Source organism: Bos indicus x Bos taurus, chromosome X (genome assembly GCF_003369695.1).
Source record: "Bos indicus x Bos taurus breed Angus x Brahman F1 hybrid chromosome X, Bos_hybrid_MaternalHap_v2.0, whole genome shotgun sequence".
Classification (NCBI taxonomy): domain Eukaryota; kingdom Metazoa; phylum Chordata; class Mammalia; order Artiodactyla; family Bovidae; genus Bos; species Bos indicus x Bos taurus.
The window spans coordinates 11,441,948-11,465,678 of NC_040105.1; the positions used below are offsets into that span (position 1 = coordinate 11,441,948).

Here is a 23,731-nt window from a genome sequence, read left to right on the forward strand (position 1 = left end):
AGAAGGGGACGACAGAGGATGAGATGGCTGGATGGCATCACCGACTCGATGGAGGCGAGTCTGAGTGAACTTTGGGAGATGCTGATGGACAGGGAGGCCTGGCGTGCTGCGATTCATGGGTTCGCAGAGAGACACGACTGAGTGACTGAATGGAACTGAACTGTACAGTATTTCAAACCATCTGCTAGCAGAAAGTTGACAGCTCACTGAAAGCTCAGATGATGGATAGTGTTTTCTGCAGTGAAGTATCCTTTAATTAAGGTATATATGTTGTTTATTTTTTAAGATACAATGTTATTGCACGTGTTAATAGACTGTGGTGTAGAACACCTGTATGCACTGGGAAGTCCAAAAATTCATGTTACTCTTTATTGTACCATTTGCTGCATCACAGTGGTATGGAACCAAACCTGCAGTGTCTGAGGTTTGCCTGGATTAGGAACTGTTAGAAAGCCCTAAAAGGATTGTTTCAATGTAGAGTATTTTGCTTGTTGGTTATTAAATGAGTAGGTGAGTCCCGTATAATTTTGACTTGATTTTCATTCCTTAGAAATTAATTTTCACAATGTGTAACTAGAAAAAGGGAAAACTCTTACTTTTAAACCTCTAGAGGTTCCTACATTTTGTGGCAGGGTTTCTGTCAGTATTTTAGATAGTACCTGTGATCTGATTAACTTAAGAAATAACTGCACACAACACTCCATAAACAGAACGTGTTAAGCTGTGTGACCAACAGCATAATAATTGGACTGCTGATGTTCTCCTGCTGTGCGTGAGGGAAGGGTGATAATCCAGAGGCAGTGCCTCCTTTAGAAACGTCAATAGTGCCAAAAGCCAGTGCTTACTCAGAAAGGTCAGATATAGACAGTCCACATGTATAGTCATGTCAACAGGTAAGTAGTTGAAAGAGATTATAAAATGAAGTCCTAAGTAAGAAATCTAGCTCTGCGGCTTAGTTTTTTAAATTGAAATATAGTTGATTTACAATGCTGTGTTAGTGATGTATACAAAAGTGATTCAGTTATGCATGTGTGTGTGTGTATATATAAACATATATGTGTTTTTTATATACACTTTTTCAGACTCTTCTTTCCCTTTATAGTTTATTACAAAATAGTGATTATAGTTTCCTGTGCTCTATACAATGGGACCCTGTTGTTGAATAGACTGTGGTATCTTCGGTTGGTAAAACAGCCAGTGTTACTTGGACTTTTATGAAGGTTCCTCACTGTTCCCACTGTCTCCAAACAGAAAGCTTTGTATTAATCCCATAAATTAGTATATCATTTTTCTGACTAGCTTCATACCTAAGTGTTAGTGGCAATTGATGTAACACACCACCCAGTGGGTTACAGTGTTTTCTCAAATTGCTCTTGCTTTGAGAGAGGCGTCTGTCAGAAATGAAACACATAGCACTTGGAAACTTGATTCCCATACAAATGTAGAATCTTGATTATGCGTACTGTTTAAAAATGACACCATACCGAAGACAGAGAGAGAGTATATATGTATGGTAAAAAGGCAAGTGAATGAAGCTATAATTTTTATTTCATTTCTCTTAATACAGCCACAGCTATTTCCACCTAAATAGATCTTTAAAATAAGCATACACAGGTATTGACTATTATCTACAAATATTTATTGTAACACTTGAATAGAACTACAGGAAGCCCTTGGCACTGATAGAAAATATTGATTCACTGTTAGGTTACAAAAATTTATACATAGCAAAATTTAATGCTCTTTACATAAAAAATATTAGACTACTTAAACAAAACTTTCAAAAATTCCTGGTAAGAGCTACCAGAATTAGAAAAGTAAAATTAGGCTTTAGACACTGCCTCTTCTAGAACACTGGACTCAAACAGCACCTCCACTGCTGGAAAAAATATTTAGGTCTGTCATGCAACAGGAAAACAAAACACCAAGCTATTCTGGAACAACTGTTCTACACAGAAGAGATCGTCTCCCGATTTAGAAAAAGAAAAAATAGTCAAGATCCAAATAGGCATTTTTAGGCATTAACAACAACACCAACAAAGAGAATCCAAATGAAATATTATACTTGCTGTTCAATTTTAATAGCATCTGATAAAGGTATGCTTCCTTTCATTTTAACACATTTCTGCACGTGGATATGTTTAAAATCCAGGAAACAGCCAAACCACAAGTTAATTCTTAACATGAATATACATAGTTAACCCTATTATATTATGCAGCCCCCTTTAAAAGCACTGATGCACCCAACAGTTATATGTATCATTTCATAAAGAACAACACAAAGTTTACCATCACTAATACCCAATACCTATAGTCACTTAATGTTCTGAAACACAATGATTTAGAAGGCAAGTTTCTTTTGAAGATGGCTTAAACTCAAGCATTTGGGTTTTTTTTTTTTTTTCTTTTCCTGAATATTGAACTTTATTCCAGGAAACTTTAGATAAGAAAACATGAAATAAATATCAAACCTAATTGAAATTAATTCAATATTCAAGTCTATAAAAGTAGGAGGTCTGTGGTCTGTTGGTAATTAGGTTTTGGGTAATTGGTATGAAACTGTAAACTTGCTATTTAGACCACATAAAAATGGTTTTGAGTGGTGGTCATTTTAATAAGGTAACACTTCTTCATTAAGAAAAACATTTGTGGAACAAAATTCTTTGAAGGATTTGGGGTTACCTATTGTAAGTTCTTAGAAATTGAAAACATACTCATTAAGGCAAAGCTGACATTTATTTAAAAGAAATCTATTACAAAATTGATTTTGGATAGCTTGTCAGTCTGAATCTAGCTTCATCCATGGTAGGTAATACAGAATTATTATAGTGGGCTCATTTTAGCATTCTTGAGGGAAAGAAAAACAATTTCTGATTGGACCAGGAAATTAGTATGTCCTGGACTTAAGAGGGGTGGGGAGACCAGCTAATATTTTTCTTACAAGGGTCAACTCTAAGAATCACTTTATCTTTGAGCCACAATTTCATACATGTCAGCTGTCAGAAATGGAATGTCACATCAATTCCATTTTAGCTCCTATTTAGATGTGTTTGAGGACAGATGGCAGAAGTGAATGTGTGGTCATACCGCCTGATGCTGTTATGGCATGGTCCTTATCAAGGGGTGTCGTGTTCTCACAGCCTGTCTTGGTAGGATTGTGAACATGCCACAAATTTCAAAAGGATAAATATTCATTTTGTTGAAGTGTTGCCTTTTAAAATGGCTCCCATGAAACCTCCAATATCTGTTGTAAAGAAAAAGAGTTACCTACTGGAAGGTTTTCCTAGAAATACATCCCAGCAGCTTGAGACAGACAGTGAAGTGTTTGGACTTCTACATGAGTTTGTTTGGTGGGGTACACATCTGTACTGCAGAGCAGCTGTCTGATGATTTGTCAGAGCTGTAAATTCGTTGGCTGAGACCCTCTGGCAAACATTTATGTGTAAGAATTTAGTTGTTCTTTTGACCGAGACTGGATATCTTGCAGTTCCTGTTCTTCCTTTGCTTTGATATCCTGGTAAGCCTGCATTTTGCTTGCATCCTTTAAGTAAGCCCAGTTAGAAGACAGTATCATGAGGAAGTGGATCTGGAAAAGAAGGGTGAGCATGATGGCTAGTGAGCATGTGAGAAGGCAAAGCGAGCTGTGAAGGCAGATTAGACGCTCTGTGCTGTAAAAATGGAGAGGGTTATTCCGGATTAATACTCATTCTGCTATCAGAGGCATCGGAGACTGAGTGCAAGCTCTGCTAGGACGCTTCATATTAAAAGGGTGAAAAAAGTTAGTAAACAAACATAATGAATCAAGAGAAAATGGCCCAAGTTACTGTTAAGAAAAGGCAAAAATGAAATACGACAGGGTGCTTTTTACCATTTTAAGAGTCACTTTAAAAACGAAGGCAAAAGTTCAGAAACACGCTGTGTGGTTATTTTAGAATGAGTGTTGTGCAAAGATCTTTCCTATCTGTGGACAAAAATCAATTTCCCCAAAGGCCTGAAAGTGTGAATGGTGTTTATTTTGAGTAAATATAAAACTACATATTTAACATGGAAAAATTAAGTCAATGTCAAAACCAAAATTAAGAACTATCAGCAAAGCATGCAGTCTCTGTGTTAACACACTTTTAGTAGTGAAACTAGTTTTCATGTATAACTGCCGTGATTTCATTTCACAAAACATCAAAATCGTTATGATCATTCTTTACAGTTTGATGTGGCAAATGCTTCTTTTCCACTTATTTTCCTCATCTTTCCTGCAATATCTATATATCAAGTTCCTTATATTTCCTTCTCAACATATTGGAGACTTTCAGATCCAAGCACAATTACTTTCCCCATTAGAATCTTACGTGCAGTTTGAGAAGTGGCTATGAGGAATCAGTTACTACTCACCCCAATCCAACACTGTGAGGTTATCCATTCTGTGGGCTCTGAAAGGACTGATAGTGTTGTGTAAAAATAAAACTACATATAAACATTTCTTGAGAGATAACAAGTGAGCTCTTTTTCTTCAGATTTTCATCAGCTTATTTGAGGGGCATTTATTTGGTAATGAGACCTATAATCGTTAAAAATACTGTAATCAGATTTTAAATATTCCAGACAGAGTCTGAGAAGACCAAATCCAGATGAAAACGGGTCTCTTCCAATTCATCTTCAGTGCTTGTGTTCATGACTGAAATGGGTTATCAAGCAAGCAAAAATAATGGAAAACACAGGTATTCCAGTTTTAATACTTCACTTAGAGATACTGCTCAGAGTTTAAGTTCAAAGAACTTTGTTAAAAAACAAAGACATTGTTTTTCAGTGGCTGCTCACCAATGTCAGTAAATAACTGAATCCTTTCCACAATGTGGAAATAGCCAGATCTCATCATCATTTTGGAGTTCATGTACGGTAAGTCATTTGAGTAATCTACCATGCAAAATGAGTTGACTAAAGCGATTTACAAATTACTGTAACAAAACTGCAGAAGCCTAGGCTCTGCTTTAGTCTGGGGGTCAGTGATACTTCACGCTACGGAATATAGCTCTCTAAAGCTCCTTATTGGCCTTATGCAACTTAGAATTTAGTGCAGCAATCTTCCCGACTCTTAAACTTCAAAACCGCATAGTTATATGTGGTAGCCATCATGTAGATCAGCTGGTGGAAGAGAACAGAACAGGACAGTAAGATACAGGCAGTGTGGGCTGCTGCCCTGATACTTCTAAACTCGGCCGGGGATGGGAGCCAGCTCAGAGCCTAGGGTGTTTCTTTTTTGCCATTTGTAAGCCCATTATATCTCGCACACTCAAGTTTCTGGAGTCTCACGTATACAATATAAGTCATCAGCCCAGAGAACAGGTCCCCACCCTGAGGGAACAGAGGGTTGCCTCCACGTGGGGAGGGATGACATCAAAGATAGGACAAACTCTGAAGTACTCACTTCCTCATTTCTCAGCACTTGAGGTTCCCCCTCATTCTACCCACCTTAGAACTCTGGACACCACAAGCCAAGCCCTCCCAAGTTTTCGGTCCATGTGGATACACACAGATGCACACCTGTGTGGTGGTATCTTCCGTATTTGTGAATATGTCCTTGTGCTAAAATTTCCCTAACTCTCAGGTCAGCACTGACGGCCACGCAGATGCACAGAATGCAGAAAAGCTGACATGCCCAAGGCAACTGTGGCAGCCTTGGCAGCTATGGCAAGCTGTAGACAAGCGTCTTTTTCATCATGTGCCCTGGTTTTTGCATTTTTGTGACCTCACTCTTTCTGTGGTCCCTCATGAGAGTGCTAAAGGGCCGTCTAGTGTTCCTAAGCGCAGGGAAACTGCAGGGGGCCTGACAGAGAAAATACATGTGTTCAGCAAGCTCCGGTCAGGACGGAGCACACTGCTGCCGGCCTTGGGTACACTGTTCATAAATTAGCATTATATCCCACAAGTTATACCCCACAAGATGCCTTTAAACAGAGGCAAAAGGATTCTTCCCACTGAATCTGAATCTCATCACCTACCATGAATGCCAAGACCAGCACCTCGTCCTTCCTGCAGGCTAGACACGGGGTACGTTTACATAGGGGCACCTGAACCAAGGCAGAGTCCCAGGTGTGTTGGCTGGAAGGGAAATCTGTTAGGATGGTGCCTGCAGGGAAGGGGGCCAGCACTCACCAGGGCAATGACGGTGGCGCCAGCTCCAGCACAGGCCACGATGAACAGGTGATAGGACATGTAGAACTAGGAGAGAACCGGGCACCGAGGTGAGCATTCTGTGGGGGAATGATGGCCGCCTCTATTCTGGGCACGCTCCCTTTTCCTCTGTAGGGCTGATTTCTGAAGGCCGGGCACATGCTGGGCTTACCTGGGGAGCTTTCAGAACTTGGCAAGAGGCTGCACCTCAGGCCAATTACATGGGAGCAGCTGGGGCTGCTCCCCACGAACAGGGTATTATCCTGCTCCTGCATGCCTGCCACCTGCGGCCCGGATCGTGGATGTACACACCCAGCAGCCAGGTAGCGGGCCCTGATTATTGCGGTTGTTCCTTCCTAAACCATGTCAGGATCGTCTTAAATGCAAGCTCCCACCAGTGCATTTGAGAATCTGCTTTTATATACAGTTGTAAGCCAATGCCTGAAGACTGTTCTAGGGCAGAGAGATTTTTCAACCATAGTGTGTCAGGATTTACTGCCAAGTAAGGATGAACAAGCAATAGCAGCAACTCAGTCTTTAAACAAAAGACTAAGTTGCCAATGTATAAAAATTCAGTTGTATACAAATTAAGGGCAATCCTCTATGTGAAAATTTACATTGGTCCGATGACAAATGTTCTACTTTGAAAAAGAATCTGAAGATGAAAGAGAAGAATCGAGATATATTCAGACTGGGCAGGATTGGGATCACTCTCCAAATATCCCTAAAAGAGAAAGCTGTCTGGTGGCGCAGGACCGTCACTCTGGATTCAGCCATGGACAGGGCCATTGTCTAGGTGGAAAATGGTGGCTCAGAGCCCTCGTGGACTTTCTCCCTAGGAGCACCCTCTGCCTCAGCCTGAAGTGCCCAGTGGTCATCTAGGACCAGCTGAGGGGCCGGGGCCTACCTCGTTGGTGTTGCAGATGTTTTCCAGGGCCGAGCCACATATTCTTCCTGGGAAAGCATTCCAAGGGATGATTCCTAGAAGTGAATCCCAGCAGAAGGTTAGTGATTAGCACAAATGCCAGCACCCCTGCTTGTACCGGGCCCCTCCACTTTCAGAGGCAATTACAACACAATCACGTGCTGTGCTCTTCATCAACAATTGATGTATCTGCCCTCTGCAGAAGAAACTTTCTGGAATAATAAAAAGTCCTTTTTGGACAACAGGGCAAGAACAAAGGCAACTAGTCCATGAGATAATTGGACAAATTATGCTTTGGTTAGCTGAGCTGATATTCATGAACTCGAGTTCAACAGCTGCAGGACAACCCCCACCCCCGCCCTTATAAGGCATTTCCTCCTCCTCAAGCCAAACACATCTCGCCCTGAACGTCATGGTCTGCGGCCTTGCTCCTCAAGCTCTTTCACCATGGTTGGCCCTGACTCCGTTCTGAAAGGGAGAGGCTATGCTCAGAAAGGTTCATGGCAATTTGACAGAGGAATTTGTTTATATTCTGTAATCTGCACTTCCATTTTGTATGTCTTTGCTTTTCTGTTCCTTTTTGTTGTGTTTTACAAGTATCTCAGAACTACTTTGGATTGAAAGTCCAATTGGAAGCTTGGAAAATCACTGTACTTCCCCACAGAGCGAGGCCAGCTCAGCCTGTGGTGTCCTTGCTGTATCCAACTCCCCTCCGTGGTCACCTCGTCCACATGGCGGCTGCTGCTTTTTCTGTCATCACTGCCTCTATGTGCCCTTAAATATGAAACACACCTCAAGTTCTCTTGTCTCCCAGGAGGTCAGAAAGGAAAATACTTAAAAACTATTCCTTCTACCTTTGTTATGGACCAGTAGTAAGTCTTTGTTTCAGGAGAATGGGAAATGATGAAACCACTGATTTCAAGGACAGAAGATTTTTAAAAATGATTACTGATGACCAGACATTTGTAGTGAATGCTGAAGAGTAGGGAAATGATACATGCACCTAGATATTCATTTACAAATATTTAAAAAATCAACTTGAGTCTCTGTTTTCCATCTATTCTAAAGAACAGGGTAGTTGAACCTTTGGCTCTATGAGAAGAGCTCAGTGCAAGGGGCATTTTAGGTTAAGTTTTGTATTATGGTTCAAGGTAAGATGCTGAGGATAAGCCAGACAGGAAGAAAGCTCTTCTAGAAAAGCTCTGAAAGAACAATTATTTCCTCTTCAATTCTAATGGAAAACTTTTTCCCCCTAGTTGATCCTGCCAAGAACAGGATTTCCACCATTCTGGGCAGAAGTACTACTGAAACTGCCTTTTCTCATTCAGGAGGGATGTCTGGTTTGCAGTGATGGACAGGAGGTACCATGGCCCTTTCTGTGGCCTCTCAACATGAACTGAACTTAGGTAAAGTGCCCACTCAGAAAAATATGTTTGAATAGGTATCCAGCGCTCAGCTTTGTTAGAGTCCCTTTGGATGACTTTAAAATATGCCTGGATTTTATGTTGTCATTGAGTCTCTAGAGCCACATGTCCTCCCCTGAATCTTCAAAGTCTCCACTCATATCCTGAGTCTCCAGAATCTCATCTCCTGAGTGTCCAGAGTCTTGTTTACAGTCTCCTCTCAAGACTAGCCTAGGTCTTATCTCCTGTCCTAAGTCTTATCTCCGGAGTCTCCTGAGTCTTCAGGGTCTAACCTCCAGAGTCTCATCTCCTAAGTCTCCTTTCTTGATCTCCTGAGACACCAGGGTCTCATCTCCTGAGTCTTGTCTGCTAAGCCTAAGGCTCGTCTGCTCTGCCGAGTATCCTAGGTGTCCTTTCCTGAGGGTGCTATCCCGAGTCGATAGTGTATCCTGTCCAGGGTCTTCTCTCCTGAGTCTCATTCGCTGAGTCTCCAGAGTCTCATCTCCTGAGTCTCCAGGGTCTTTCTCCTGACTCTCCTGTCCAGGGTCTCATCTCCTGTGGCTATAGATCTCCTCTCCTGAGTCTCCTGTCTCTCTGCTCATGAGTAGCCTAAATCTCCTCTCATGAGTCTCCTCTTCACAGTCTCCTGTCCTGAGACCCTGGGGTCTCATCTCCTGAGTCTCCTAACTCTCATCTCCTCTCAGTCTCCTCTCCTGAGTCTGCTCTCCAGGATCTCATCTCCTGAGTCTCTAGTGTCTCTTCTCCTAAGACTCCGAGGTCTTGTCTCCTGAGTCTCCTGACTCTGCTCCTGAGTCTGCTATCCAGGGTCTCGTCTCCAGAGTCTCATCTCCTGAGTCTCCACTGTGTTGTCTCCCGAGTCTCCTAACTGTCCTGTCCTGAGTAGCCTAAGTCTCATCTTATCTCCTTAGTCTCCTAAGTCTCCTCTCCTGAGTCTACTGTCCAGTGTCTCCTCTCCTGAGTCTCCTATCCAGATCTCCAAAGTCTCCAGTCTTGGGTCTCGTCTCCCAAGTCTCCCGAGTTCCTCTCCTGAGTCTCTAGGGTCTCATCCCCTGATCTCCAGAGTCTCGTTTCTTCAGTCTTCTCTGCTTTCTTCTGCTCTTCTCCATCCTAATGATTATTAGAATTATTATTATTATGACCCTATAATAATTTAGACCTGCATATGCACATAGAACACAAACAGATTATGGGACTGCGCAGGAAGTACCATATTGCCGGATGTCCACACAGATCTGCTCCACTCCTGCTGTCCCGTTGGTTTGGGGGGACTTGATGACTTCACAGGTGGACCATATGTTGTAGAACATAAACACTGGCACTGCCGAGAAACCAAACACACCCAGCCAGGCCACTCCCAACACATAGGTGAGGAAGACGAACTAGGACAAGAAGGAGAAAGAATCTTCACCAACCAGTGTAATCCCTGGGAGGAAGAATAATATATTTCTCCTAATACTGAACTTGCTGGATGCAGTCACTGGACCATAGCAGATACAAGGGAAGTTTTGGAACTTTGCAGTTCCCTATTTAGTAAGGACGTGAGTGGCCAAGGCAGGCTGTCCCTTGTCCAAGGTCACTGAGCTAGCTGGGGCAGGGCCTCCTTCAGCCGTGCCTTGTAAATATCAGTTCCACACTTACCAAGGTGTGTGGATGCTCTCACAGGCCACTGCATCAGAACTCTGTTCCAAATTGCCTTTATTCTACATAATAGATGGGCTGTAGAACAGCCACCACTACAGGAAGCTCTTTGTGGAAAAGAACCTGGGTAGTTTCATGATCCTGTGAAATTACTAAAAAGCATTAGATGCGCCTTTACTACATTTACAATAGCCATGAACACAAGCTTAGTGCACAGTAAACCTGCTCAAATGCTCATTTCCCTCTAGTCTTGCTTGGTTTTACACCTTTAAGAGTCTTCACCTCAGGACAGCAGAGAGCTCATTTGGTGTCCTCAGCCCTGCAGCCTGTGTGTTTATCTTCCTCCTTCCATGACTTTCTGCCTCCATGTGAGTGCATCTCTCTCAACTCCCCAGCTGTTTTCTTCACATCTGACAAGTTTTCAAATGCCAGACCCACACATCCAGCTGCTTGGCATAGGCCATTATAAACCCCACTTCAACAACCCCCCCAACTCCAACTCCAAAAATGCCTCCTTCCCACCTCTCCCTCCACCCCTGAATCTCCTTTTGTGATAGAGCACTCTCTGCCCCTTTCTCTTACCGAGCCCCTTTTAAGCTCTGTCCTCTGCTAGGCCAGAGGTCAGCAAACACTGTCCGTGAAAGGCCAGAGAAGGAACTGGTCAGGTTCCACTGGGTCACAGACACGCCTCAGCTTTGCTGAGTGAATGCAGTCACAGACCACATGTCAGCAAAGGGGAGCGGGTGCCAAAAACCATACCAGACAGAAAAAACTTGAATTTCGTATCATTTCATGCATACTCACCATCCCACTGATGCACCGGCCACAGGCGGTTGTTTTAAACTCCCCGTGCAGTTCTTTCACTGCACTCGTGGTGTAGAAGCCTTCTGCCAGCAGAATGATCCCATACAAGAAGAAAAAGGATGCAATTCCGTAGATGACATACTGCATCAGCTGAATTCTGTGAAAAGAAGATCCCAAGTGGTTACATTTGCGGCCTGATTTTGGCCTCTGGAGGGAGGCTGTGAGGGTAGGTGACACCCTGTGACAGCCGACCCACTGATGGCTTCGGTGGGGGTGCTGCAGATAGGCACCCCTGCCCAGACCACAGCAACCTGGACCCTTCTTCCAAGGGGTGGGCAACTTCCCAGATGAGGGAGATGTTTCCTTTGGGCGGGGCCCCAATGGACTTACTAGATGATACTCCTTTGCATGTAAGTAAATGCAGAGATTGATGAGTTACAGCCACTCATCCAGGACACACATACAGCCAGCATTTCAACTTGGGTCCAGTGGATGGTCTGTTCCTTCCACCACATCAGAATGTCTCCCAACCAGGCTTTGTGATTAATGGTTTTCTGCTAAAACCCCTAAGTAAGCATTCATGGCCTCTCTATGGAGTAACTCAGGCAAACACTTTCTGCGCAAGACACTGTCATAACACAAGTGATAATGTATCAAGCAGGTTTAAGATACAAAAAGTTAATTCACATCTAATTTTGTCCTATGAAACCCCACAGAAATGCAGATGACAACCTTTGGCTGCCCAGTGGAACCAGCTGGTAAGAGACTACAGGTACCTGGGTCCTATCCCCAGAGATTATGACTCAGCCTGGGGTGAAACACAGACCTTTGGATTTTTTAAAAAAACATTCTTCCAACTTTGAGAGCCATTTACCAACATCACCAGCTAATTAAACTACCATGCTTTCCTGAGGCTCAGTCATGGTAAATATTTCTTGGTCTTTTTTTGTACCCAGTTTGCACTCATTGAATCCCTTGTCCTGCTTGATCCTCCTCATGGCCTCCCCCACTGCTGATTTCTTTGAATCATTTCACAGATAAAAAAATTTCCAAGGACTCTTCCAACATGCTTCCCTTATTATTTCATAAAAATTCATTCCTGCCTTTTTCAAAGGGCTGGTAGAAAAGTATCTCCCAATCACAAGGCACCTAAAGACTGTCAAACTTTGGGAGTAAGGAAGGAAAAAGCAAACAGTGAGGGGCAGGGGAAGACACGCGAAGATAATCATCAATACACTGCTGCCAGGCAGGCACGCTTATGAGAATCCATGCATGGGAGTTGGACACTCAAGAGGATTCTAGGACAGCAGGGCTGAGGCCATACCCCTAAAACTTCCCCTTTTCTGAACTGGAGGATCCCTGGGGATTTTTCCTCTGCTTGAAGAATGAACATCCAGGTCCTGCTCCTGTAGACTTCGGGTGGGGCTAAGTCCTTGACAGGCTCCTACCAGGCCAGGGCTGGCCATTTTCTCTGACAGCACCGGAGGGCATCTGTTACTTGGGGACTGTGGTAACCCTTGGTGAGAGGATGGGCAGTGTTGCCACCATCCCCCTTGGCCACCCGTGCCTTGTGTCTTATGTGTGCACCGTCCCATTCCCCAGGCGCAGTCCTATCCCAGGTCCCCAACACCCACTGCACTCCTGGCCCTTTCTTTTCCCTTCTTTCCTGGCCCTTTTCCTTTTCCCTTCTTTCCTGGCCCTTTTCCTGTCTGCCCCTGGGGAGCGTGAATGAAAGGCATCCATTTTCTCCCAGGGGTGCCCACAGCAGTATTTCTGCAACCCTCCTGGGGTGGTGGCACTTTAAATGCACTTCTAAAAGGAAGGAGGCAACTTACACTTCACTCAGCAGGGCATGGTCGCTGGTGTTGGTGGAGAAGTGCTGCTCCAGGATCGCCACGGTGCCTGCCAGAGCCACATGCCCACAGCCGCAGAACAGGGCGACACCCGAGAAGCAGAGGATGGTGGCCACCAGGGAGGCGTAGGGGACTCCGCCCAGACACTTGATGCAGCATTCAAAGCAGCCTGGACCCAGGGGGGAGAAAACATGGCTGGTAAGGGTAAAACGCCTACGACTTCATGAAGACCGCGCATTAACAGAGAAGGTCGACTCTTCCCTCTGCCCCGCGTGCTCTTTGGGTAACAGCTCAGCATCGCAGAGGCTAAGAGGAGCTGCCCTCATCTGCTTCTGTGGGTGAGGACCTGGGGGCTTCAATGGGAAATGAAGCTTAATTTGCTCGGGGTGTGTGGCAGAGCAGCTAAGTGACAAATGGTTATGGAGTAAGGCACAACTGTACCGCTTCCTGATTGACCCAGGGTTGAGGTTAGGGGACCCCTGCTCAAGTGACAATGAGAAGCAGTCACCCCACTAACAATGTCAGAAGAACTGCAGTGAGGCTGCCGTTCTATGAAGACAAGTGACCGTCAAGTTCCCCCCAGCCTCACCCTTATGGGGTTTCAGGTAGCTATTTCTCTATTTTCGCAGCAGCCAATGGCTTTCCCCAGCCTCTGACCTCCTGGGCAACCAGAAGAGTCAAATACAGTAATTACACTATTGCTGTGATCAGAAAAATATCAAGGGAATCAGTCTGGAAAGGGGGTGGGCATATGGGTCCCTAGAAGTACCAAGCCACCCAGATCTACTCAAATGGGCCCACTCAGGTTTCATTCATGTCAATACCAGAAATCAGCTCAGCTTTTAAATAAAAATGTTCCCCCAGAGCCAGGCAGCACAAGCAATTTAATCATACTCATCCCCCGAACCCACCTCCTCAGCTTCCACCTGCCCCCGCCCAATGCACATGTTGAGAGCAAGAACCCAGAACCGGTGGGTGACGTTTAAGTACTTGAAGAGGGAAAAGGAACAGGGTTGGGGTGGGAGGGGACAAAATGAGCACCCATGAAGTGAAATGAAGGAGAGAGCCACAGTTCACTCTTCATTCTTGAGAGAAATTAAACTCATTCATTTTTCAAATCAACTTTGACTTGAGATGTCCATAAAGACCTCCCCAGGGACTGAGTCAGGTGACATTTTCAGTTTGGAGACATTTTATGTTTCAGTGGAGCACTGCAGGCCTCAGGGTAATGTCGGTCCCTCTCCTGACCTCGCGTCCCTGTTTATACTATCCAGACCCTTAACTAAATGGCTTGTCAGGGAAATCGAACTCTGAATGCATTATGATGTTTAACAGCAATCAAGAGCAGTTCATGACTTCAGGGCAAGCACATTAAGGTGGCTAAATTTCTTTCCCCCAAACGGCCTTTACAGTAGATAGGGAATGACTACCCAGCATGAAACACTGGAGCTAGGCCTTTCCATTTTGATGATCATTCCATGCTAAACTAGCATTTGCTTAAACCTACCCTAGGAGATAACCCCATATATCTCTCTTCAGTTCACTGGAAAGTAAAAATGCCAGGCCCTCATAAGAAAGTGTTCTTCCTTTCATTTCAAAAGATGACCAGCTGTTTTCAAGAAGACCGACCTCCCTGAAATGGATTGATGAAACCACCCAAAATGGGACCCAGTACACAATACAGTTCAAGTCCACTAGCAAGTCGCTACCTTAAAGAGATTCGGACATGTGAGATTTGTGAACACAGATGATGGAGGTCAATCTCATTTTGTCCCGTGACTTCCTAGCAGGGTGAAGTGAGGTAAGAGGAACACAACTAAAAGTCCAAATTCTCCAGGCTCCCAAACCAACAGCAACTAAAATTCTTGGCCTTGATATGTGTGTTGCATCATACAAGAGAGAAAATAGACCTCTTTTTTCTTGTGTTGTATCATCCCCACTTCTCCCATTCTCAGGCTCCATGATGAAGTTAGGCACAAGATGAATGCCTGCTTCCATAGCTAATGAAGTTATCTCTGGTCCTTATTGGATAGAGATGTGTGGCCTTGAGACTGTGTTGGCCAAGATGGTGGCCACTGGGCATATGTGGCTGTTTAAATTACTCAAAATCAAAACTTCAGCTCTTCCTTTGTAGAAAGTCACATTTTACGTGCTCAAGAGCCACATGGGCTTTTGGCTATCATCTTGGACAGAACAGATACAGGAGATTCTCTCACTGGAGAACACTGCTATTGTGGAAGATCAATTTTGACCTGCCACATACTCTCTTGTGACATGAGCTAGGTTCTGAGTTTTACTTTGGATTTCATTCATTCGGTCCTTTTTGAAGATCTAGAGGGTGATAAGCACTGTTGTTGGCACTGGGAATACAAACATAAAATAAGACGCATTCCTTGCCTTCAAGGAGATCAGTTAGATGAGTAACAATTTCTATGGCACACTGTGATGACTACCAAGACAGAGGCTGCTGGAGGGCCAGTGGATGGTCAGGTGGAGGAGAGAGAGACAGAAGGACAGGAGGAAATATAATTCAAATTGGAGAGGGATCCTGAAAGGCTTTCTACAGTAAAACCTAGGATGCCAAATATGTGAACAGCTGACATGGGGACACTGATACAATTTGAAGAAATCTGCATATTACTGGTGTACATTATCTTACTAAGCCTACATCCTTTCTCATCATTTGGGGTTATGGTTAGGTGTTATAGTGCAGTGCACTCACCCTGTAACAAGAGAACTCAACCTTCCAAATCCATGGTTGCAACTTCAAAACAATCTTTCCTCCACATGGGCTAGAGCTGTCTGCTTCTTTCAAAGGAAATGCCACAGCTGTTCCGTGGCTCAAAACAGACAAGGGGGGATCAGAAGAATGATGCTCTTCAGTCCCCAATTCACCACTAGATCAAGGCTAACATTTTCCTCCAATTTGTCTTTCTCATGGACTAGTTCTAGAACAGCAGGGGAAACCAGAGACTCAAGACTTTCGGGATCACTTCAATGAAGCATACTCTCTCAGCAGAAGCCAATGCTCTTAGGTTTTTGGTGGGTTTTATTTATGAACATAGAGCTCTGGCTCCTGTAGAAGTCTCCATATTGGTCAGGGCTGTTGCATGTGCACACCTAAAACTCTTATGGACCCCGCTGGCCACCAGGAGCCAGAGCCTGTGAAATACATCCTGGGAAAAAATTACAGGAAATAAGAGAACTGGATACAGAGCTTATTCTAACATGGTTGGCCAGTTACCCACAAGGCTAAAAACGCATTTCTGGTGGATATCCAACCAGCTGTGGATGGATTGCTCCCCACTGTATATTTTCTGTCAGTCTAGAAGCCATCTCTCCTTACACTGTGTAACATATCTTTGAACACTGGGTAATTTGGTCATATGCCACACGCTTATCCCAGAGGAACCAAGAGTGCTGCAAAAAACTGGCAAGAAAAAGCCAAATATGTTTCTAAAATATGATATCAATACTGTTAGTGTCCTCACATTAAGAGCATTTCTGACCTATGGGTATGAGTGTGGCAGAGGTAGGGGGTGGAGGCCATGGTGACACTGTGCGTTCAAGCTAGCCTCACAGGAATACACTGGCACAGCCCCATTGGGTCCTGGGTTTACTATAATGCTCCACTACTGCCATCTTGACATTCTTACTACTTTCTGCACAAGGGTGTCTGAATTTTCAATTTTGCACTTGGCCTACAAATTACGGAGCCAGTCCTGGGTATACTTACTCCTGGGTGAGAGGAGACGGGAGGGGTTCTTCCTACTTTATATGCCCACCGTGGCACGGTTTTATTTCAGTGTCAGATAGAAATACAGCCTAGAAAGGCAGATGTCACCTTGCCTACCTACCACGTTGTCCTGAGCACAGCAACCGTCCCATGAGGTCAAATGCCTGGCATGTGGGAGAATTACTAGCTTCCCCTTTGCTCTGAGAGGGAGTAGGAATCACCCACTGTACTACTCCCAACAGAGCCAATGCTCCAGGTTCTGCTAAACCAGGGATCTGCAAACTAGAGCCTGTGATTTTGCCAATAAAGTTTTATTGGAACACAGCTTACACCCCTTCATTGACAAATTGCTGGCGGCTATTTCTGCTCTACCAAGGCAGAGCTGGGTAGCTGTGACAGAGAGTGCATGGCTTACAAAGCCTGCAACAGTTACTATTTCCAGAAAAAGTTTGCAGACCCCTATCTGGAGGCACTGACATGCAGACTGTGGTCTGAGGACAAGGAGCACCAACATCACCTGTGAATATGGGAAAGATGCAGAGTCTCGGGTCCCACCCCAGAACAGCTGAATCAGAAAATCAGCGCTGCGGCGGGGTAGCCGGCATCTGGGCTTTCAGATGAGTCCCACAGAGGCTCAAATCTGAGAACCACAGTCTTAACGAGTCGCACTAGCTCTTCACTGTGGCAGCCCCACCAGCTTTCTTTTATTACCAAACTCTGTGACAATAAATACCGAACACCATGAAACGATTCCTGGCTTCTGGCCAAGATGGAGTATCAGAGAGCTAGTTTATCCTCCAGCCTGAAACCACAGCCGAACTGAACAAAACCTATGCAACGATGGTCTTCAAGGTACTAAGACAGCAGGCTGTGAAGGACCACCCATGGCGAATGAGTCAATGATTAAAATAAGTTCTCAATAGAACCAAAGAAGCCACGTGAAACGCCCTGTGACACGTTTCAAAGACGCAGTTGGTATGGGGTCACCTGAAGGTGCAGCTCAGCTCTCACCGGAACAGGAGAAGCTTTTCCCCATAACCTTGCTGTTATCATCATCTCAGGTACTGGGGTTTCTTAAAGGCCTAATTGGATGGAAGCTGTCAATTAAGCAGGGTAGTAACAGATATGGGTGAGGACAAGAGCACTGGGAGGGAGGGCACAGCTGTCCATTTATTCCATCTCATTCCATTAGCACATTCAATGCTCACCCAAGTGTCTGAGGTCCCATGGACTGGGCTGGACACTGGGGACTCGACAGCGAGCTAAGACAGGCGAGCTACATGCTAATGCAGTTTATAGCCTGGGGGAAAACAGACATTATCCAAATGGCGTGGGGATCAGAAGTGCTAGGAAACAGTAGGGACTTACTCAGGCTTTTGGAGGGTAACCAGGGACAGCCTCCACAGCTTAGACATGAAGCTTAGACATGAAGGATGGGTGGTTAGGGAGGGTGTTCCAGCAAACAGGAACTGCGTGAACAAAAGCTCTGTGGGGGAAAAGGACAGGGTGCGTTCCTGGGCATGGAAGATGATGCCAGAACAGAGAGAGTACGAGAGGAGGGTGGGGCAAGGAAGGCAGGAGGGGTCTAGGGGAGCTGGATGCACTGGAGGCTTTCCAGGCCACCCAAAGAGATCTGGACTTTAGCCTCAGAATCACAGGACACCACCAAGCCTTTCTGACCCTGGGGAACAGACTGGGGCTGCAGAAGATTCCTCTGGAGGATGTGATAGGAACAAAGTGGCCCTGGAGGTGAATAGCTTGCTGCAATGGTGCAGGCAAAAGAGGACAGGTGCTCGGACCAGGGCAAAGGCAGCAGAAGTGGAAGAAAGGGATGCGTCAGAGAGAGGTTTGAAATGGCAAATGGGCACAACTTGGTGTGAACCCAAAGGAGGGGTTGGGGATGGGTGCTGAGTACCAAGAGTAACTCCTCCATTTCTGCACATGGAACCCCATGGTGCTGTGCTGTTCCTTGAGCTGGGGTTGACACAGGAGGGCTAGGCTTTGAGGACAGCGCCGAGTTTAACCCTCCTACACTGTTGGTGGGAAAGTAAATTGGTGCAGCCACTATGGAGAATAGTGTGGAAGTTCCTCAAAAAACCAAAAGTAGAGTTACCATATGATCCAGCAATCCCACTCCTGGACATATACCCAGACAAAACTCTAATCTAAAAAGATAACATGCTTCTCTATGTTCATAGCAGCTATGTTTACAACAGCCAAGACATGGAAACAACCTCAATGTCCATTGACAGAGGAATGGAGAAAGAAGATATGGTAAATACATACAACGGAATACTACTCAGCCATGAAAAAGGATGAAATAATGCCATTTGAAGCAACATGCATGCATACTAAGTGAAGTGAGTTTGAAAGAGAAGGACAAATACAATATTACTTATATGTGGAACCTAAAATATGGCACAAAATGAACCTGTCTATGAAACGGAAACAGACTCATGAACACAGAGGTCACACTTGTTGTTGCCAAGGGGAAGAGGCATGGGGGAAGGAAGGACTGGAAGTGAGGGACTCAGTTCAGTTCAGTTGCTCAGTCGTGTCCGACTCTTTATGACCCCATGAATCGCAGCACTCCAGGCCTCCCTGTCCATCACCAACTCCCGGAGTTCACTCAGACTCATGTGCATCAAGTTGCTGATGCCATCCAGCCTTCTCATCCTCTGTCGTCCCCTTCTCCTCCAGCCCCCAATCCCTCCCAGCATCAGGGTCGTTTCCAATGAGGCAACCCTTCACATGAGGTGGCCAAAGTATTGGAGTTTCAGCTTCAGCATCAGTCCTTCCAATGAACACCCAGGACTGATCTCCTTTAGGATGGACTGGTTGGACTTCCTTGCAGTTCAAGGGACTCTTAAGAGTCTTCTCCAACACCACAGTTCAAGAGCATCAATTCTTCGGTGCTCGGCTTTCTTCACAGTCCAACTCTCACATCCATACATGACCACAGGAAAAACCATAGCCTTGACTAGACAGACCTTTGTTGGCAAAGTAATGTCTCTGCTTTTGAATATGCTATCTAGGTTGGTCATGACTTTCCTTCCAAGGAGTAAGCGTCTTTTAATTTCATGGCTGCAATCACCATCTGCAGTGATTTTGGAGCCCAAAAAAGTCTGACACTGTTTCCCCATCTATTTGCCATGAAGTGATGGGACCAGATGCCATGATCTTTGTTTTCTGAATGTTGAGCTTTAAGCCAACTTCTTCACTCTTCTCTTTCACTTTCATCAAGAGGCTTTTTAGTTCCTCTTCACTTTCTGCCATAAGGGTGGTGTCATCTGCATATCTGAGGTTATTGATATTTCTCCCGGCAATCTTGATTCTAGCTTGTGCTTCCTCCAGCCCAGCGTTTCTCATGATATACTCTACATATAAGTTAAATAAGCAGGGTGACAATATACAGCCTTGACATACACCTTTTCCTATTTGGAACCAGTCTGTTGTTCCATGTCCAGTTCTAACTGTTGCTTCCTGACCTGCATATAGGTTTCTCAAGAGGCAGGTCAGGTGGTCTGGTATTCCCATCACTTTCAGAATTTTCCACAGTTTATTGTGATCCACAGAGTCAAAGGCTTTGGCATAGTCAATAAAGCAGAAATAGATGTTTTTCTGGAACTCTCTTGCTTTTTTGATGATCCAGCAGATGTTGGCAATTTGATCTCTGGTTCCTCTGCCTTTTCTAAAACCAGCTTGAACATCTGGAAGTTCACGGTTCATGTATTTGCTGAAGCCTGACTTGGAGAATTTTGAGCATTACTTTACTAGCGTGTGAGATGAGTGCAATTGTGCGGTAGTTTGAGCATTCTTTGGCATTGCCTTTCTTTGGGATTGGAATGAAAACTGACCTTTTCCAGTCCTGTGGCCACTGCTGAGTTTTCCAAATTTGCTGGCATATTGAGTGTAGCACTTTCACAGTATCATCTTTGAGGATTTGAAATAGCTCCACTGGAATTCCATCACCTCCACTAGCTTTGTTCACAGTGCTAAAGCTATGAACAAAGCCAAAGTACTAAGCCATAGTTCATGCTTCCTAAGGCCCACTTGACTTCACATTCCAGGATGTCTGGCTCTAGATGAGTGATCACACCATCGTGATTATCTGGGTTGTGAAGATCTTTTTTGTACAGTTCTATGTATTCTTGCCACCTCTTCTTTAATATCCTCTGCTTCTGTTAGGTCCGTACCATTTCTGTCCTTTATCGAGCCCATCTTTGCATGAAACGTTCCCTTGGTATCTCTAATTTTCTTGAAGAGATCTCTAGTCTTTCCCATTCTGTTGTTTTCCTCTATTTCTTTGCATTGATCGCTGAGGAAGGCTTTCTTATCTCTCTTTGCTATTCTTTGGAACTCTGCATTCAAATGGGTATATCTTTCCTTTTCTCCTTTGCTTTTCACTTCTCTTCTTTTCACAGCTATTTTGCTTTTTTGCGTTTCTTTTCCATGAGGATGATCTTGATCCCTGTCACCTGTACAATGTCACAAACCTCCGTCCATAGTTCATCAGGCCCTCTGTCTATCAGATCTAGTCCCTTAAATCTATTTCTCACTTCCACTGTATAATCATAAGGGATTTGATTTAGGTCATACCTGAATGGTCTAGTGGTTTTCCCTACTTTCTTCAATTAAAGTCTGAATTTGGCAATAAGGAGTTCATGATCTGAGCCACAGTCAGCTCCTGGTCTTGTTTTTGCTGACTGTATAGAGCTTTTCCATCTTTGGCTACAAAGAATATAATCAGTCTGATTTTGGTGTTGACATCTGGTGATGTCCATGTACCCGAGGTCAGGGGCAGCGGCTGAGAGGAGCTACCCCATGCCCGAGGTCAGGAGCGGTGGCGGAGATGAACAACCCCACGTCCAAGGAGCAGTGGCTGCATGGGGGCAGGAGGGCCAAGAGGAGCTACTCCATGTTCAAGGTCAGGAGGGGCAGCGGTGAGGAGATACCCCTTGTCCAAGGTAAGGAGCAGCAGCTGCACTTTGCTGGAGCAGCCGTGAAGAGATACCCCACGTCCAAGGTAAGAGAAACCCAAGTAAGCTGGTAGGTGTTGTGAGAGGGCATCAGAAGGCAGACATACTGAAACCATAATCACAGAAAACTAGCCAATCTGATCACACGGACCACAGCCTTGTCTAACTCAATGAAACTAAGCCATGCCATGTGGGGCCACCCAGGACAGACAGGTCATGGTGGAGAGATCTGACAGAATGTGGTCCACTGGAGAAGGGAATGGCAAACCACTTCAATATTCTTGCCTTGAGAACCCCATGAACAGTATGAAAAGGCAAAATGGTAGGATACTGAAAGAGGAACTCCCCAGTTCGGTAGGTACCCAATATGCTACAGGAGATCAGTGGAGAAATAACTCCAGAAAGAATGAAGGGATGGAGCCAAAGCAAAAACAATACCCAGCTGTGGATGTGACTGTTGATAGAAGCAAGGTCCGATGCTGTAAAGAGCAATATTGCATAGGAACCTGGAATGTCAGGTCCATGAATCAAGGCAAATTGGAAGTGGTCAAACAGGAGATGGCAAGAGTGAATGTCGACATTCTAGGAATCAGCAAACTAAAATGGACTGGAATGGGTGAATTTAACTCAGATGGCCATTATATCTACTACTGCGGGCAGGAATCCCTCAGAAGAAATGGAGTAGCCATCACGGTCAACAAAAGAGTCCGAAATGCAGTACTTGGATGCAATCTCAAAAACGACAGAATGATCTGTGTGTGTTTCCAAGGCAAACCATTCAATATCACGGTAATCCAAGCCTATGCCCCAACCAGTAATGCTGAAGAAGCTGAAGTTGAATGATTCTGTGAAGATCTACAAGACCTTTTAGAACTAACATCCAAAAAAGATGTCCTTTTCATTATAGGGGACTGGAATGCAAAAGTAGGAAGTCAAGAAACACCTGGGGTAACAGGCAAATTTGGCCTTGGAATACAGAATGAAGCTGGCAGAGGCTAATAGAGGGACCAGCAGATGTAAACTTTTACGTATAAGATGGGTAAACAACACGGCTTTACTGTATAGCACAGGGAACTATATTCAACATCCTGTGATAAATCATAAAGAAAAAGAATCTTAAAAAAGAATGTCTATATGTCTATAATTGAGTCACATTTGTAGTTAAATGGGCACAGATTTTCCTGCATGAAATATGGAAATCCATGAAATATGGATTCACTTATATGACTATCCAATCTTCTTAATTATGTGTGCTTGCATGCTAAGTCACTTCAGTCGTGTCCGACTCTTTTGCAACCCCATGGACTGTAGCCCACCAGGCTTCTCTGTCCATGGCATTCTCCAGGCAAGAATACTGGAGTGGGTTGCCATGCCCTTATCCAGGGGATCTTCCAGACCCAGGGATCGAATCAGCATCTCTTATGTCTCCTGCTTTAGCAGACGGGTTCTTTACCACTAGCACCACCTGGGAAGTCCCTATACTTAAATTTAAAAAAAATTTTTTTTTTAAGATGTTGAGTTCAGTTTTAGACATGCTGACTTTGAGGTGTCCTGATGCCATCCGAAGGGAGAGATTCCAGGGGGTGATCAGACACATGGGTCTGTAGCTCAGATGAGCTGATGCTGGATGCTGTCAGCTTCAGGATCGCAATGAAAACTTTCAGAGGTCAAGGAAAGACATGGGAGCACTGAGCAGTTCCAAGTGCTTTAGACCCTTTCTTTTGCCAGGCATGGTCCTTGGACAAGCAGCAAGAGCTTTAGCAGGGAGTTTGGGGGAAATGCAGAGTCTCAGGCCCCACCCCAGCCCAGTCGGGTCAGTGGAATCTGCGTGAGAACAAGTCCCCAGGAGTGAACGTGGAAGTCTGAGAAGCCCACTGCCAGTCACCAGTCCCATCTGTCCAGTCCCAGGTGCGGAGCCCCGAGTCCCTGTGAAGTGCCTGCTTTTGTGTGCAACCATGTTTGGTGTTTTTTCCAAAGCCTACTGGGCTTGGCCCTAACTCCAGCCACTTGCAAATCAAGTGGCAAGTTCCAGGGGCCACAACGAAGAAAAACACAGTGTTCCAAGCTGTTCAGCCGCCTTGAAAAGAGTGCCACTAGAGTGTTTCTTCTGAGCCAAGCAAGCACTGTTAAGCTCAGATTTTTCACAACAAAGATGCTTTAGTGTCATACCACTGACAGGGTCTGAGAACACAGACCTATCCCCT

At 44.8% G+C, this 23,731-nt stretch overlaps 1 protein-coding gene across 7 annotated transcripts in view; it reads right to left on the reverse strand.

Annotated features, from left to right (window-relative positions):
- Window positions 1–1,529: 1,529 nt before the first annotated feature.
- GPM6B (glycoprotein M6B) overlaps window positions 1,530–23,731 on the reverse strand; it is a 161,616-nt gene continuing 139,414 nt past the window's right edge. For 5 of the 7 annotated variants that reach the window (XM_027533083.1, XM_027533087.1, XM_027533086.1 and 2 more), the window contains 6 exons: window positions 12,795–12,981; window positions 10,960–11,116; window positions 9,725–9,896; window positions 7,076–7,149; window positions 6,151–6,216; window positions 1,530–3,586 (listed from right to left, as the gene is read on the reverse strand). In XM_027533083.1, the coding sequence (XP_027388884.1) occupies window positions 3,437–3,586; window positions 6,151–6,216; window positions 7,076–7,149; window positions 9,725–9,896; window positions 10,960–11,116; window positions 12,795–12,981 (806 nt within the window). In that variant the 3' untranslated portion in view covers window positions 1,530–3,436. Of the gene's footprint in view, window positions 5,140–6,150; window positions 6,217–7,075; window positions 7,150–9,724; window positions 9,897–10,959; window positions 11,117–12,794; window positions 12,982–23,731 lie in introns of all 7 variants that reach the window. The other 2 variants (XM_027533088.1, XM_027533084.1) reach the window with 1 other exon arrangement.